This window comes from Canis lupus, chromosome 20 (genome assembly GCF_011100685.1).
Source record: "Canis lupus familiaris isolate Mischka breed German Shepherd chromosome 20, alternate assembly UU_Cfam_GSD_1.0, whole genome shotgun sequence".
In the NCBI taxonomy this organism is placed as follows: domain Eukaryota; kingdom Metazoa; phylum Chordata; class Mammalia; order Carnivora; family Canidae; genus Canis; species Canis lupus.
Window position 1 is genome coordinate 58,025,538 of NC_049241.1, and position 13,985 is coordinate 58,039,522.

Genomic DNA, 13,985 nt, shown 5'->3' on the forward strand with positions numbered 1-13,985 from the left:
CTCGCCGGGACACTGGGGGCCGCTCCATCGATGCCACGGAGGCCTGGGCCACGAACGCCGTGCCGAGGGGCCGGATCCCCAGGACGGGCTCGGGGTGCACAGGTTGGCTCCCACCCCGCCCCCTTTCCTGCCGCCCTAGGCCGGGTGCTTCCGCCTGGGGGCGCCCGCGCGGGGGAGCGCAGGGAGGGGGTGCCTGAGTCAGCGGCCGCGGTCCAAGAAAACAGGCCGGAGTCACCTGCCTGCCGTGGGGGTGTCCCAGCCAGCTGCCCCGGCGGCCTGGCCGCCTGCATCCCTTAACGGTGACCTCAGAAGGCGTTTATGGAGCGATTAACCTGCGCCAGGCCTGCCTAGTGCAGCGGGGGACCAGCCGCCCAGCCGTGACCTTTCCGGGCCTGTTCCTGCGGCTCTGGGCGCTCCCCGTGGCTGCAGAGACCGGGCCTCCCGCGCGCTCACCCTGGAGCGCCCAGGGGGGCTGGGGGTGGGCAGGATTGCCCTACCCATTCCACAGACCACCCACTGAGGCCTCGCAGCAGCAGGTGAAGACGGGACACGTGCGGTGTCTCCCACCACATTGCTGTCTGGGTAGAGAACGTTTTGAGGATGACCCTGATGGGCACGGGGCCTCTCAGTTCTCCTGCTCCCTCTGCCCAAAGGAAGGGGACCCCAGGACCTACTCCCCTACCCCAGGTCCGTTTATCTGGTTTCTCACTTTATCTGGCCTGGCCACCTCCCCGGGGCGGTGTTGCTTTCCAGGTCTCCCTCCAGCTCCCACCCAGTGCTCCTGCAGCGTCTGACAGGCCCCCCACCCAGTCACACCCACACCCTCCCAGCCCCACAGGGTCAGGGCTGGGCTGCAAGCAGAGGCTGAGACAACCGTCATCCCTTGCCGGGGACTGTGGCTGAGGCATGGAGGTGGCGGGACAGAGGACAGGGATCCAGAAAGTAAGACAGCAGGCGCAAAGCCAGGCTTGAGGGAGTGCCGGACACTGGAGAGGAGGCCGGGGCGCCGTGAGGGCCTCCCTTGGAGGCCGGGCGGGGGGACTGTGGGCTCGGAAGCCGGAGCATCTCCAGGCTGGGGGAGCTCCACATGCGGCAGGTGGTGTTGGCGAGGGCACACAGGGGTGTGTGGCCTCGGGAGGGTCTGAGACCTTGCCCTTCAGGCCACCAGGGGAGTGGGTGGTCCTCCTGGAATCGGGGCCCCAAGGGTTCCCGCACATTTAGGGGCGGGACGCTGCTCTCAGGAAGGGACCCAGCCAGGGCCAACTCCTCAGACGCACTAACTCCATCCACTTCCTGCTCCTTCCGTGTTCAGAGCATCCCTGTGCTCCAGCTGGTCCTGGGTGGGAGCACACACGCAGTCCGAGGGGAACCCCTTCCTCAACAAGGAACAAACCCTTCTGGGAGCCTGCCCTCGAGGAAAAGGTTGTGGTCGCCGGTTCCTGGTCATAGGACCTGCTCCAGCCTTGGGGCCTCCACCCCAGGACCAGGCTGAGGAATCCTGGCTGTATCCGGAGCCGTACCCCCACCTGGAGGCTGAGATCTCCCAGGAAACAGGCGTCTGGGAGAAGGACCGGGGCGTGGGTGGTGCTGGCCCAGCCAGCTGGATGGAAGTGCTGCTGTCCTGGCCACACTGCTGTGCCCCTCGACCACCCCTTGGGCCCCACACTGCGTCCCTGGTCTTACTGGTCCCAAGGCCTGAGCAGGAGCTCTAGGACCCAGCCTCCCAAAACGAGGGAACAGGGACAAGCGGGCCTGCACCTGGGATCCCGTGGCTCTCGTGGCATCCTCTGGCCTGGGGGCCCCTGGGGGAGTGGGCGCCAGCCGCCTGGGCCTACCAGCCTGAGTGGGGGGGCCCAGACAGAAAGGCCCCCTAGCTGTGAGCTGGCCCGCAGACCCCCACAAGCACAGCTCCCGCCACCTTTATCCTCTGATGAAGCCACGGGACAGTCACTCACACGGGACCGTGACACACAAGTACACAGCCCATCTCTGCTGACAACATGCCCAGGGGTGGCCTCCCTATCACCTCCAGGCTGCTGATGACACATAGGAAGACCCGGACTCCCCTGCACACTCACCCCCCTGGAATCTCCTGCCAGCCTGGCTCAAGCTCAGGGCTTAGAAAAGGGGGTGAGAGAACCCCTCCCCCGAAATCTGCTGCTGGCCACCCAGAGTCAGCTTCTGGGCCACCCCTGCGGTTGCAAAAGGGAAGAAATGGAGCAGCACAGAAGCTGCCCAGTGCCAGGGCTGCCCCCGCCCAGCTGCTCCACCCCATCTGGGGCCAGCCCAGGGGCCGGGACCGCACAGAGGTGCCAACACCACTGGTGAGGAGGCGCGCGGCCAGCCAGGGCCACCCACAGGCCGGGGGAGCAGAGGGCCGGGCCTCTGTGGGGCAGGCAGGATCCGCCTCTTCCCAGCGTGGCTGGGGCGGGCCCGGGAGCCACAGGGCAGACGGCACAGCCTGAAACCTGGCAGAGGCCCAGGTGGCTGTCCAGCAGCCCAGGCCTGGCCCGGGCCCAGCGCCCCGCCCCCGCCTGCTGTCTCCCCATGCCGCCCGGCAACCTGTGCCAATCCCCGCCCTCTTGGGATGATGGCAAACGCCCTGCCCACCACCGCCCCTGGCTTCGCTGGGTATGCTCCCCACACATCCCCACTCCCCGGTTTATTACAGACGCCCCAGGACCTCTTGGGCCGCGGCCTCCAGACTCTGGAGACCTGGAGACTGAAGCTGGTATCTAATGCCTCATCCCACCGCAGGGACGCACACGGCTGGAGAAAAGGCCAGGTGAGGTCGTGAAGACACCGTCCCAGGCAGGAGACAAAAGCAGCGTACACGAGTCAGGTCCCCGGTTTTTAATGGAAAGCTCGAGTTGGGGACAGGCTGTCCCATGAAAGTGGCTGGGAATGGGTCTCCACGCCAGGGTCTACGGGGCCAGAAGGATGGCAGGGGCGCATCAGGTGGGTAGCGACAGGCTGGAAGGTGGACAGTGAGCCCACGGTGGGGGTAACCCCCCCCCAAAAAAAAAAAGCAGAGCAAGGTCTCTGAGCTCAGCCCCAGTCAGCAGCCCCAACCCCCCCATGGAGCCTCAGCTTCCCGGGTTTGACGAGGCTGCTCCCGGCAGGAAGCTTAACGGGGCTGCCCCCTGGAGGCCAGCTTCGGCAAGACCGCGCCCTGCACGGGGCGCATCCCTCTAGAGGCTTTCTCACCTTCCGCCCATCCCGCCTCCCGCCATCACTCTGGACCCATGGGAGCTGGCCCAGCCTGCCAGGGACATGGGCCTCAGTTTCCCTGCTGGCAAGGGCCACGCACCGCCTACTCGAGAGCTTTCACCAGGGCCTCGTTGGCCTCGATGCGGATTTGGATCTCAGCCCTGGAAGCCTCATCCGCTGCCCCTGACAGCTCCGACTGCGCCTTCTCCAGATTCATCTTGGCTGCCTGCAGAAAGTGGGGAGTGGGTGAGGACCAAGCAGGGCCCCCCCAGCCTGCTGCCTGCCACCCCCACCCCAAACTCGGGATCCCTTCCCCGAAGCCAGTGACCTCCAGCACAACGCTGGCCTCCGCGGTACGTGATTCCTGTGAGACACTCACCCCCACGTCCAGCATGTCTAGTGTCACAGCCTCTTCAGCCAGCAACTGCACTGAGGAATCAGCGTTCACCGTGACTGAGCCACTGCTCACTACAGGAAGAAGATGATGTCAGGCCTCCACACCCACCTGCATGGACACGTTCAGCCCCCAAACTATAGAAGTGACTCCACAGACTGCCCCTAGGCTCTAGTGTGGAAAATAGACAGCTGCAGGGCAGGGAAAGTGCCCACGGGGCCCAGACGCACCTCCTGGGGCTAGACAGAGATAGCAGAGCCTGCACTTCACCCACCAGCCCAGCAGCTCAGCTAGGCTCAAGATGGCCAGGAGCTGGATGGGAATCCTGGCTGCACGTGGGAGTTGTGCTGGTGGAAGCACGTCTTGAGATCCAGTGTCCCACCCCTCCTAACCGGCTCCTGCTAGACAGATTTGGTTTCTGTCTCTGACACCTGTCTCCTCTCCGCTCCCACCCTGATCTGCCACCAGCTTTTTTTTTTTTTTTTTTAAATTTTGCTTATACATTCGTTAGAAACGCACAAAGAGAATCAAAGACACAGACAGAGGAGCAGGCTCCCTACGGGGAGCCCGATGCGGGGCTCGATCCCGGGACTCTGGGATCACGCCCAGAGCCAAAGGCAGGTTGAGCCCCCCAGGCGACCCTCCCTGGCAGCTTCTTAGCCGCAAGTTTGCTCTGTGAACCCAGCCCGGACCCACTGGACTCACCGAAGTATTTGGAGATGGTGCCGTCCTCGGCGTGGACAACCACCAGCCCGGGCCGCAGGACCTGCAAGGTGGGCACGTGCGCCGCCAGGATGCCAAAGGCTCCCGTCTGCGTGGGGACATCCACCTGCCGGACGTTCGCACCGTTGAAAAACACCTGGAAGACACACCGAGAGCAGGCGTGACTGCAGGCCGGCCTCCCAGCGCGGGCCAGGACCCGGAGCTGTAGCCCCGACAGGGGACAGGGCGCTCGCGCTGCCCTCCGGATGCCCCCCGCGCCGGCACCGAGCCCCCCAGCCCGTCCGCAGACACCTGCGGCGAGAGCCCCGGACCGCGCGGGACCGGGCGGGGGGCGGGGCGCCAGGGCCGGCGAGGGGGGGCGTGGGCCCGGGGTCCGCACCGCGCAGGGGAGGGGCACGGCGAGGGGCACGGGCAGGGCAACACCGGGTCTCCGCCGCGCCCGGGCCAGACCCGCCTCCGAACCTGCGTGGGTGACGCGAAAGTGAAGGACATCTGTCCCGGGGCCGCGGCCGGGGCCGGAGCCGCGGCGGCCTCGGCGTAGGCGCGGGCCTGGCGGACGAGGCAGCGCAGGCCGGGACGGCGGAGGACCGCGGCGGGCAGCATGGCGACGGCGGCGAGCGGACTCCGGCCGAACGCGGGCAGCCTGGAGGACGCGGAGGACGGCGCGCGGGGACCTCTGGGAAGAGAAGTCCGGGCAACGGCGCACGCGCGGACTACGACTCCCGGCGAGCCGCGCGCGACACTGGCAACGACGCAGTGCGCCCCGCGCGCGGCATGCTGGGGATCGTAGTTTTCTTCCAGCCCCAGCGGCCCTCCGGGTGGCAAGGTGGGATGGATGTCAATGGGAAGGACCAGAAACCTCCGCGGAGCAGCGGTCACTTGAATTCATGATTTTGGGGGCGCTCGCTGGACAACGGGCGCTCGAGCCATCAAGGTGAATACTAAGATTGCGGCTCCGGTGTGCGGACGTTTACCAAACATTTAGTGTACCGAGTAGTACCCCAATCGTATGGCACGTTAGAAGCCCCCAAAAATACTTGAGATAAAAGGAAAGCAGCGTCGGGGTCCGGGATGGGGTCGGCTGCGACTGTCGGAGACGCAGCCGTGTCGGGAGGGCAGCGCAGGCGGAGCGAGCAGCGAGGATGCGACTCCCGACGGCGCCGGCAGAGGGCGCTCCGCGACCGGAGATGCTCTCGCCGCGGCCCCGCCCGGCCCCCGCCCGGCCCCCGCCCCCGCGCGCCGCTGACGCACGGACGCGTGCGCGGGCGGCCCAGGGCTCCGCTGACGTCACCTCGGCTCGCGCAGCCTCGCTCGCAGCGTTGACGTCACCGCCTCGCCCCCGCGTCCACGCAGGTGGCGCCCGGGGCCAACCCCCGGGGGCCCACATGTAGGGTCTCCGGCAAAACGCGGAGTGTGGGTCGGACGGGCTTGGGGCCCACACGAGGGGAGGGGTGCAGGCCGCCGCGGAGGCAGGGTCGCGCCCGGGTCGGGGTCAGGGGCAGGTGTCGCCCCGTTCCCTGCCTCCCAGCAGGAAGGGCCGGGCCTGCCTGGACCCCGGCTCCTGGGCCGCGTGTGCAGCGGGAGCCCTGTGCGCATTTCTGGGGAAGCGTCCTGGGCGCAGCCCCGTCTTCCCAGGCCCGGGCCCCCATGGCGGGAAGCCCACGCCACCTCCCCGGTCCGCCTCTCGGTCCCAGCCGCTAGGCAGGCTCTCCCCACTTCCTACTGCAGGCGGGCCAGGGGGTAAACTGAGGCCGCAAGCCTCAGGCCGGCCTGGAAATCTCCAGGTGTGCTCAGTGGGGCCCCTACAGCCACTCCCGCCTTGGGATGCGCAGCCCCCGCCCCTGTCCTTGCTGCAGTCGGGTTCGCACTCGGCCAGGGCACCGTGTCACTGCTGCGGGGACCCAGCCGTCGGCTCTCCTCGCTCCCCGCCACGCAGCCCGCCCGTCTACAGACTTACTCTCACCTCAGACAAGGGCCTTTGCACATTCTGTTCTGCTCCCTCAAGCCCGCTTCTCCCGGGTCTTTACTCGCTTAAGCACAATTTTGTCTCCAACGTGCCAGCCTTGTGCGACGCCCTGGGCCAACTCACCTGACTGCGGGAGAGGAAGGGGTGAGGAGGGACACAGCCCACCGGAGCGAGTAACGGGCGACAGGGCCCTGGGAAGGAGCAGGGGACCGGAGCGTGGGATGGGAATTGTCGTTGCCCAAGACGGCTGAGGGGACGCGCTCTGGGACTTGGCCACTTAGGAAAGGGTCAAAGGAGGCCGGGGGGTGAATGCTGGAGAGAGTGGGGAACGGGCCAGCCGGGCCCAGCGAGTGCAAAGGCCCTGGGGTTGCAGCGGCAGCGAGTTTTCACTGGAGGAGCAGGGGTGACCCGTAGGGCGGTGAGCGGGGGCCAGGCTGGGGCAGGGGGTCCAAAGCGTCCAGGAGGACGAGGCACGACGCCCTGAGGGCGGAGGAGCGGGCTGGGCGCGGGTCGGAGCCCCTGAGCTTCGCGGCCGCTGGTCCCCACCAGGCCGACAGCACCCCTGCCCCCGGCTGCGGACAGGGGGGAGGCCAGCGGGCGCTCCCGGCTCCTCGCCGCCTCCCGCGTCCCCCGGGACCCCGCGCAGGGTCGGCGGCGGCGGCGCGGGGGGCGGGGACTCGGGCCCGGCGTGGGGAGGGGGCGTCCGGCGGCGCAGGCTCCGCCCCCCGCTCCCGCCGGAAGGGAAGGGGCGGCGGCGAGCAGACGCGGCGGCGAGCGCGGCGGGGGCGGCGGGCCGGGCTCGGTGGCACCGGCGGTCGGGGCGGGCGGGCCGCCAGCGCGGTCACGTGCGCCGCGCCTCCTCCCGCGCCGCCGCCCCCGCGCGCCGCGCTCCCCATTCATAAATTCTCCGCCTGCTCCGCGGCCACCGGGCACCGGAGCCGCCGGGAGCGCCGCGCAGCCGCCCGCCCGCCCGCCCGCCCCGCGTGGGCCGCGCGCCCCGGCGCTCAGGTAGGCGCGGCGGGCCCGGAGACGGCGGGGCGGGCGGGCGGGGGCGGCGCGGGCCCTGCATCCCCGGGAGCGGCCTGGGCGCGGGCCCGGCCTCAGTTTCCCCCGTGCGGCCCGGCGCGGGCGATGGCGTCTCCGAGTCGGGGGGCCGGCGGGCGCGGGGCCGGCGGCGGCTCAGGGGCGGGCCCGCGGGGAGCATCCGCCTGCGGGTCGGTCCCCGCCTACCTCGGAGTCCGCCTGTCGCCGCGCTGGCCCCGGCCCCGTCCCCGTCCCCGTCCCCGTTCCGATCCCCGTCCCCGTCCGCGTCTCCATCCCCGTTCCCGTTTCCATCCCCGTCCCCATCCCCGTCCCGATCCCCGTCCCCGTCCCCGCGGCCCTGCCCCTCCGCGGCCCGCGCTCGCCGACCTACATACGCGCCCCCTCCCCGAGGATGCGGAGGACGCGCGGCTCCGCCCGGGGCCTGCTCCCCCCGCCGCGTCCTCTCCCGGCCTCAGTGTCCCCGAGGGGCCGCGGCCGCCGCAGCCATCTTGCCGCCCGGCCCCGCGCGCCCCGCCGGCGGCCGCCCTCCCCCGCGCCCCCTCCCCCCGCGCGGCCGCCCGCCGTCGCCATGGGAACCGGGTGCTTCGGGGCCGGGAGCAGATGCGCCTTCTTTGGCCTCTCGGCCCCCCCGGCCCTGGAGGAGGACGAGGACGCCCCGCAGTCGTGACTCGCGGCCGCCGAGCTCCCCACTGGCCCCCGCGCGCGGCCCCCTCGTCCCTCCGCGCGGGGCTCCCCGCGCCCCCGGGTCGGCGGGGCGGGGCGGGGCGGCGCGGAGCGGGAGGCCGCCGCTGAGCAGCCCTGCCCCCCCAGGCCCGTCCCGCGCCCAGATGCAGCCCACGCCCTCCATGGCCACCGCCGCCAGCGCCGCGGCCACGGCCGCGCTGACCTCGAGGTGGGACAACGCCACCGGCAGCCCCACCGTGAGTGCGGGGTGCGGCGGGGGGGAGGGGCCGGCCCGGCCCGGCCGCCGCGGTCCTGACCCCCGCTGGCCCACAGGCGGAGCCCGACCCGGTGGGGGACAACTACGTGCTGCTGGTGGTGGTCCTGTCGCTGTTCGTGGGCGGCACGCTGGTGGTGCTGTCGGGGGTGCTGCTCCTGTGCAAGCGCTGCTGGGAGGTCCACCGGCGCTTCGACAGGTGGGCAGCCCGCCGCCTTCCTGGGCGCGTGAGCCGGCGGGAGGGACACGTGCGCACGTGCGTGTGCTCGCAGCATGCGGGGGCGAGCCCGCGCGGGGCGGCCGGGCGCGGTGTGTGCGCGACGGTCCTGCGGCCTGGCCGCCGTCCCACCTCGCTGCCCTGCGGTCCCTCCCCAGGGCCACCGAGGAAGCCGAGAAGACCACCACCACCTACCTGGACAACGGCGCCCACCCAGCCCAAGGTGCGGCGCCCCGCCAGGCCCGCCCCCACCCACCTGCCCGCCCCCCGCCCGCCCCCTCGGGCCGCCTGACCGGCTGTGTCTGTCTGTCTCCCCCACCAGACTGGGCGCAGCTCGATTCCGACTCATCTCTGTTTCCTTAGAGCCCACGCGTAGGTGCTCACAGGCGCGTGCTGAGCGAGTGAGTGTGTGAGCGGGAGTGTGAGTGCCCACCCGGCCCCCGCCCCGCCCCAGCCCTCAGTCGCCCCGGCCCCCGCCCGCCCGCCCAGCAGCAGGCACGGCCCGCCCGGGGCCCACCCTCTGGCTCTCCTCGCAGACCCCGACTTCAGGGGGGAGGACCCGGAGGGCCAGGACGCGGAGACGGAGCGCTTCCTGTCCACGAGCTCCACGGGCCGCCGGGTGTCCTTCAACGAGGCGGCCCTGTTCGAGCAGAGCCGGAAGTCGCAGGACAAGGGCCGCCGGTAAGGGGCGGTGCAGCAGGGGGGCCCGGCCCCGGGGGCAGGGAGTGGGTGCTGGCCTGGCCCTCCCCGAGCGGGGGCGGGGGCCCTGGCGGTCAGGCTGAGCGGGGCCGGCTGGCGTGGTGACAGGCAGCCGTGCGGGCGCAGGTACACCCTGACGGAGGGGGACTTCCACCACCTGAAGAACGCCCGCCTCACCCACCTGCACCTGCCACCCCTCAAGATCATCACGATCCACGAGTGCGACTTGGGTGAAGCCAGCGCAACGCCCCCCCCCCACGCCGTCGCGGCCCCCAAGGCCAACCTCGCCATATTCCAGGTGACTACGAGGGCGGCCCCCCCTTCCCCACTCTCTGGGCTGGGCCCCTCTCGGGACAGGGGCAGGGGGCCTGGCCGGGGTGCGCCGTGGGCTACGGGTGCAGCGCCCCCCTCACCCGCCCGTGCTCTTTGACCTGTTGCTGCTTCCTCCCCAGCCCCCGGGGAAGGCCCTCACCGGCCGCTCCGTGGGCCCCAGCTCCGCCCTGCCAGGTGACCCCTACAGCTCAGCCGTGGGCCCTGCCGACTTCGAGATCAGCCCCTTGGCATCCAGCGACTGCGGGGAAGGCACCCGGGTGAGGGCCCCCGAGCGGCCCCCGCCCTCCCTGCCCCCTTCCAGGACAGAGGTCAGCCCGTGGCCTCCCCCACCGAGCTCCCCTTGCTCCTCCTGGTTCCCCTGCACGGGCAGAGGGGGGTTAGGCGGCCCGCGGGGTACAGTCATGACCCCCCGCCCCCACACTCAGAGCATTGCGGCAGCGGGACAGCGTGCGGTGAGGACCCGGCCCAAACCAGGCACGAGTGCTCTTGGACGCTCACCCTTGGGAGCTGCTCGGCCTGGGGCTGGGGGAACAGCGCGGCCGCGGCTCATGTAGCTTCCACCCCCCCAGAGCTGTCTGCCCCCTGCACCCTGGGTGGGGCGCGTTGGGACAGTGCAGGGCTACAGCCGCCACGGGCGTGCAGAGCCGGGGCCCAGGCTGCGGCCAGCTCGGGGGGCAGCGAGGGGAGGGGCTGCGCCTGAGAGCGCTCCGCTTTCCTTCTAGTCCGACGCAGGTACGAGGAGCGCCATGGCCGTGGGGCCGGGGGCCACGAGCGGGCCCGGGGAGGCCGGCCCAGGCTCCGGGGCAGGACCTGTCCTGCAGTTCTTCACTCGCCTGCGGCGCCACGCCAGCCTGGACGGGGCGAGCCCCTACTTCAAGGTCAAGAAATGGAAGCTGGACCCCAGCCAGCGGGCATCCAGCCTGGATACCAGAGGTGAGCGGTGATCCTTGGGAGAAACCAGAGCCCCGGCCGTCAGGCAGGTGCCGCCCCACGCAGCCTCAGGGAAGGAGGTTCTGCACCCATGCAGGGGTCCGTGCCGCTGAGGGGCACCTCGCCCACGGGCTCCCCGCCGGCTGGCCGCATACCGTGGCCCCAGGAAAGCCGGGGGGTTGTCACAGCGTAGCTGAGGTTGGTGGACTTCTATAGGGCACGAGACGGGGGTGCGCTCGGAGGGGCCGTCAGCCTGTCTGGCCCGGTGCTGCGAATCAGCCGGGGTCTGCGTGTGAGCGTAGGCGTGCGCCCATAAAACTAGCTACCCCAGGTTGCAGGCCCATTTGGCGCGTGGGCCACAGCGTCCCCACCAGTCCTGCAGACCCCTGGTCACGTGGGTCACGTGGGCCCTGTGCTCGGGGCTTCCTTATCCTCAGCCCAAAGCTGTAGTGAGTGTCGGGGCAAGGAGGCGGCCGTCCTGGGCGGTGGCCCCCCCGGGCGTCTAACTCTCCGTGCCCAGGGATCTGCGCCAGGACGGGACAGGCCGTGGGGCACCTGCTGCCCGGGGAGGTGGGGGGCCCAGCGCCAGGGGAGGGGAGGGGAGGGGGCACTGGCTGCTGCGAGCCCTCCTGCTGGAGCCTGGCTCCAGGCCGGGAGGGGAGGGCCCGTGCCTTTGGGAGCCGAGATGGCGCTCGTGATTCCTGCGGGTAATTAGGGTCGAGTGCAGGTGCGCAGGTGCCCAGAACCTGTTTGCTGGGTGACTATCCTGCCTACCCCTGAGGCTTTCCCACCAGAGCTTCTCCCAGGCCCTTCAGGGGCCCACGGGGGAGGCGGAGCTGGCACAGGAAGCCCCCCCACTGGCCCCCCGCCAGCCTGTCCCTGGTTCTCCCACGCGGTCGGGCTCCTGCACTGAGCTCAGCAGGGCCCGCCATCAGGTGTCCGGTACGAGTCTGCCGCGGCCAGGGCCGCTCCGGGGTACCGCTACCACCTTGACAGCCCAGCTCACACCTGCTCTGGCTCTTCCCTGCGCCTGCATGCCGGGTGTACGCTCACCTGGCCCAGGCTGGTGCCTGCTGGTCTAGGGTGGGAGTGGGGCCCCGGGCAGCTGGGACTTAAGCCGGCTGACGGCTGACGTGTGTTCCCTGTACAGGCTCCCCCAAGCGGCACCACTTCCAGCGGCAGCGGGCAGCCAGTGAGAGCACGGAGCAGGAGGAGGGCGACGCCCCCCACATGGACTTCATCCAATACATCGCCAGCGCAGGCGACACTGTGGCCTTCCCGCCCCCCCACCCCTTTCTGGCCAGCCCCACCAGCCCATCCCCCACTCTCGGCAGGTATTTTTCAGTAGATAGAAGTGCTAGGGGTGGACCTGTGGGCCCCAGCCGCACCCAGTGCCCCCCACATTACCCTGGGGGGGGCTCTCCCCACCTTGCAGACATGTCACGTTCCCCCCTTCCACTATCCCCCCTGGAAGCTGCCTTGCTGGGGCCACCTCTCCAGCATGCGTCAGAAGAGGGGAACAGGGGGGGACAGGGTAAGGATAGAGGGGCAGGTGGGGCCCAGGATGATGGCCACAGGGTCCCCAGGACGGGATGCCCGCCCAGTTAGGGCTGCCGGGGGCGTGCACCTGCTTGGATGTTACTGCTTCTTGGTGGAATCCACGGCCCAATGCGCTCTGCGGTGGCCCTGCGCTCCTTCCCGCCTGCCTGTGCGCCCGAGGCATTGAAACGCCCCTTCTCAGAACCTGTGACCCCTTCTACCAGCAGCACCCCCCTACTCCCAGTGGCTGGGGGTAGCAGGGTGCTGGAGCCCAGGAGTAGAGGCTGAGCAGGACTACACCTGGTCCGGTCTGCCCGCGGCCAATCCCTTCTACGCTGAGATGTTAGGGAGAGAGCTTCACGGGAGAATGTTCGGTGTGTCTAGGGCAGGAGCTGCCGTCTGCAAGGCCAGCAGGTGCTCTGGTCAGACGCTGTCAAAACGACCTGGTCAAAAAGCAGGTGCCAGGAAGGCTCAGGTTTACCCAGAACGCATACCCCGCAGCAGGGACTGGCAGCGTTTATTTTAAAAGAACTCCTTTTCCGCAGAGCCTGGCCAAACCTAGGGGGTCCCCACCCGTGCCCCCCCTTCCAGACCCAGAGTCAGGGCGGCTGGGGAGAAAACGCAGGGGCGCGCACAGCCTTGACTGCTGCGGCCTGGCTTGCAGGCTAGAGGCAGCCGAGGAGGCGGGCGCCGCGGGAGGAGCGAGCCCCGAGTCCCCCCAAGAGCGCAGCGGCGCGGGCGAGCAGCAGGAATCTGATGGTGAGCGGGACTCGGGCCCAGAGCAGGCCCAGACCATCTACCGGGACATCTGGAGCCTGCGCGCCTCGCTCGAGCTGCACGCGGCTGCCGCCTCGGACCACAGCAGCAGCGGCAACGACCGCGACTCGGTGCGCAGCGGCGACAGCTCGGGCTCGGGCTCGGGCTCCGGGACCGCCGCGCCCACGTTCCCGCCGCCGTCGCCGTCGCCGCCGCCCCCGCCACGGCCCGCGGACAGCGAGGCGGGAGGGCCGCGGAAGCTGCTGCAGATGGACAGCGGCTACGCCAGCATCGAGGGCCGCGGCGCGGGCGAGGACGGGCTCCCCAGCGCGTCCGAGAAGCGCTCGTCCTTCACCAGCGCCGGCCGCACGACCACCCTGGGCAGCAGCTTCGAGGCGGCGCCGGCGTCCACCGAGGCGCCCGCCCGGCCCCGCAGCCCGCGCGCCTGGCCCCGCCGCGCCCCGCGCCGCGACTACAGCATCGACGAGAAGACGGACGCGCTCTTCCACGAGTTCCTGCGCCACGACCCGCACTTCGACGACGCGCTGCCCTGCGCCGCCCGCCACCGCGCCCGCGCGCACCCGCACCCGCACCCGCACGCGCGCAAGCAGTGGCAGCGCGGCCGGCAGCACAGCGACCCCGGGGCGCGCGCCGTCCCCGCCGCGCCCGCGGCCCCCTTCGGCCCCGACCCGCGCCCCCCACGCGCGCCCCTGCGCCGCGGCGACAGCGTCGACTGCCCGCCCGAGGGCCGCGCGGGCGAGGACCCCGCCGTGCCCGCCATCCCGGTCATCGAGGAGGAGCCCGGCGGCGGCGGGCCCCCGGGGACGCTGCTGGACAAGCTGGCGGCCGGCCTCGAGGACAGACTGTTCCCGCCGCGCGGCGCCCAGCCCCTCGCCGCGGCCCCCGCGCTGGCCGTCGCCGCCGCGCCCACGTCTCCCGACCACGGCCCGGCCTAAGCCGCGGGCCCGCCCCGCTCGCGCTCGCCTCGGGCCCCAGGCGCTCGGCCGCGGCCTCTCCTGGGGGGCGGACCGGAGGGGGCGGGCAGGCCGCGCGGGGGCACCGGACAGCCCCGGCCCGGCCCACGGAGCCCGCGGGCGGGGGCGCCGACCCCCGAAGCTGTTTACCTCACCGCGGCATGTGCTCGCGGCAGTCCGCGCCCCCCGCGCCCCCTCCGAGCAATAAGCCGCCCCCGCCCGCGCCCGCGCCGCCCCGAGCATGAGTGGGCCGCCCGCCCGCC

The 13,985-nt window shown here is 71.2% G+C and overlaps 2 protein-coding genes and 1 long non-coding RNA gene across 3 annotated transcripts; 2 read left to right on the forward strand and 1 right to left on the reverse strand.

Moving 5' to 3' along the window:
- Positions 1-141: 141 nt before the first annotated feature.
- Positions 142-2,791, forward strand: LOC119864792. Its single transcript, XR_005375270.1, has 3 exons — positions 142-942; positions 1,313-2,130; positions 2,758-2,791. It is a non-coding gene; the product is annotated as an uncharacterized LOC119864792 (long non-coding RNA).
- A 47-nt stretch (positions 2,792-2,838) lies between these two features.
- On the reverse strand, positions 2,839-5,371 carry ATP5F1D (ATP synthase F1 subunit delta). The gene is made up of 4 exons (XM_038568021.1): positions 4,790-5,371; positions 4,310-4,463; positions 3,590-3,678; positions 2,839-3,436 (listed from the first exon to the last, which is right to left on the reverse strand). Exons 1-4 carry the CDS (start codon positions 4,928-4,930, stop codon positions 3,314-3,316), a joined length of 507 nt encoding a protein of 168 aa, XP_038423949.1. The 5' UTR covers positions 4,931-5,371; the 3' UTR covers positions 2,839-3,313.
- On the forward strand, positions 5,057-13,967 carry CBARP (CACN subunit beta associated regulatory protein). Its single transcript, XM_038565394.1, has 11 exons — positions 5,057-5,261; positions 8,148-8,257; positions 8,334-8,473; positions 8,650-8,714; positions 9,028-9,172; positions 9,317-9,488; positions 9,643-9,831; positions 10,246-10,456; positions 11,604-11,787; positions 12,657-13,679; positions 13,745-13,967. Exons 2-11 carry the CDS (start codon positions 8,165-8,167, stop codon positions 13,965-13,967), a joined length of 2,445 nt encoding a protein of 814 aa, XP_038421322.1. The 5' UTR covers positions 5,057-5,261; positions 8,148-8,164.
- Positions 13,968-13,985: the final 18 nt, after the last annotated feature.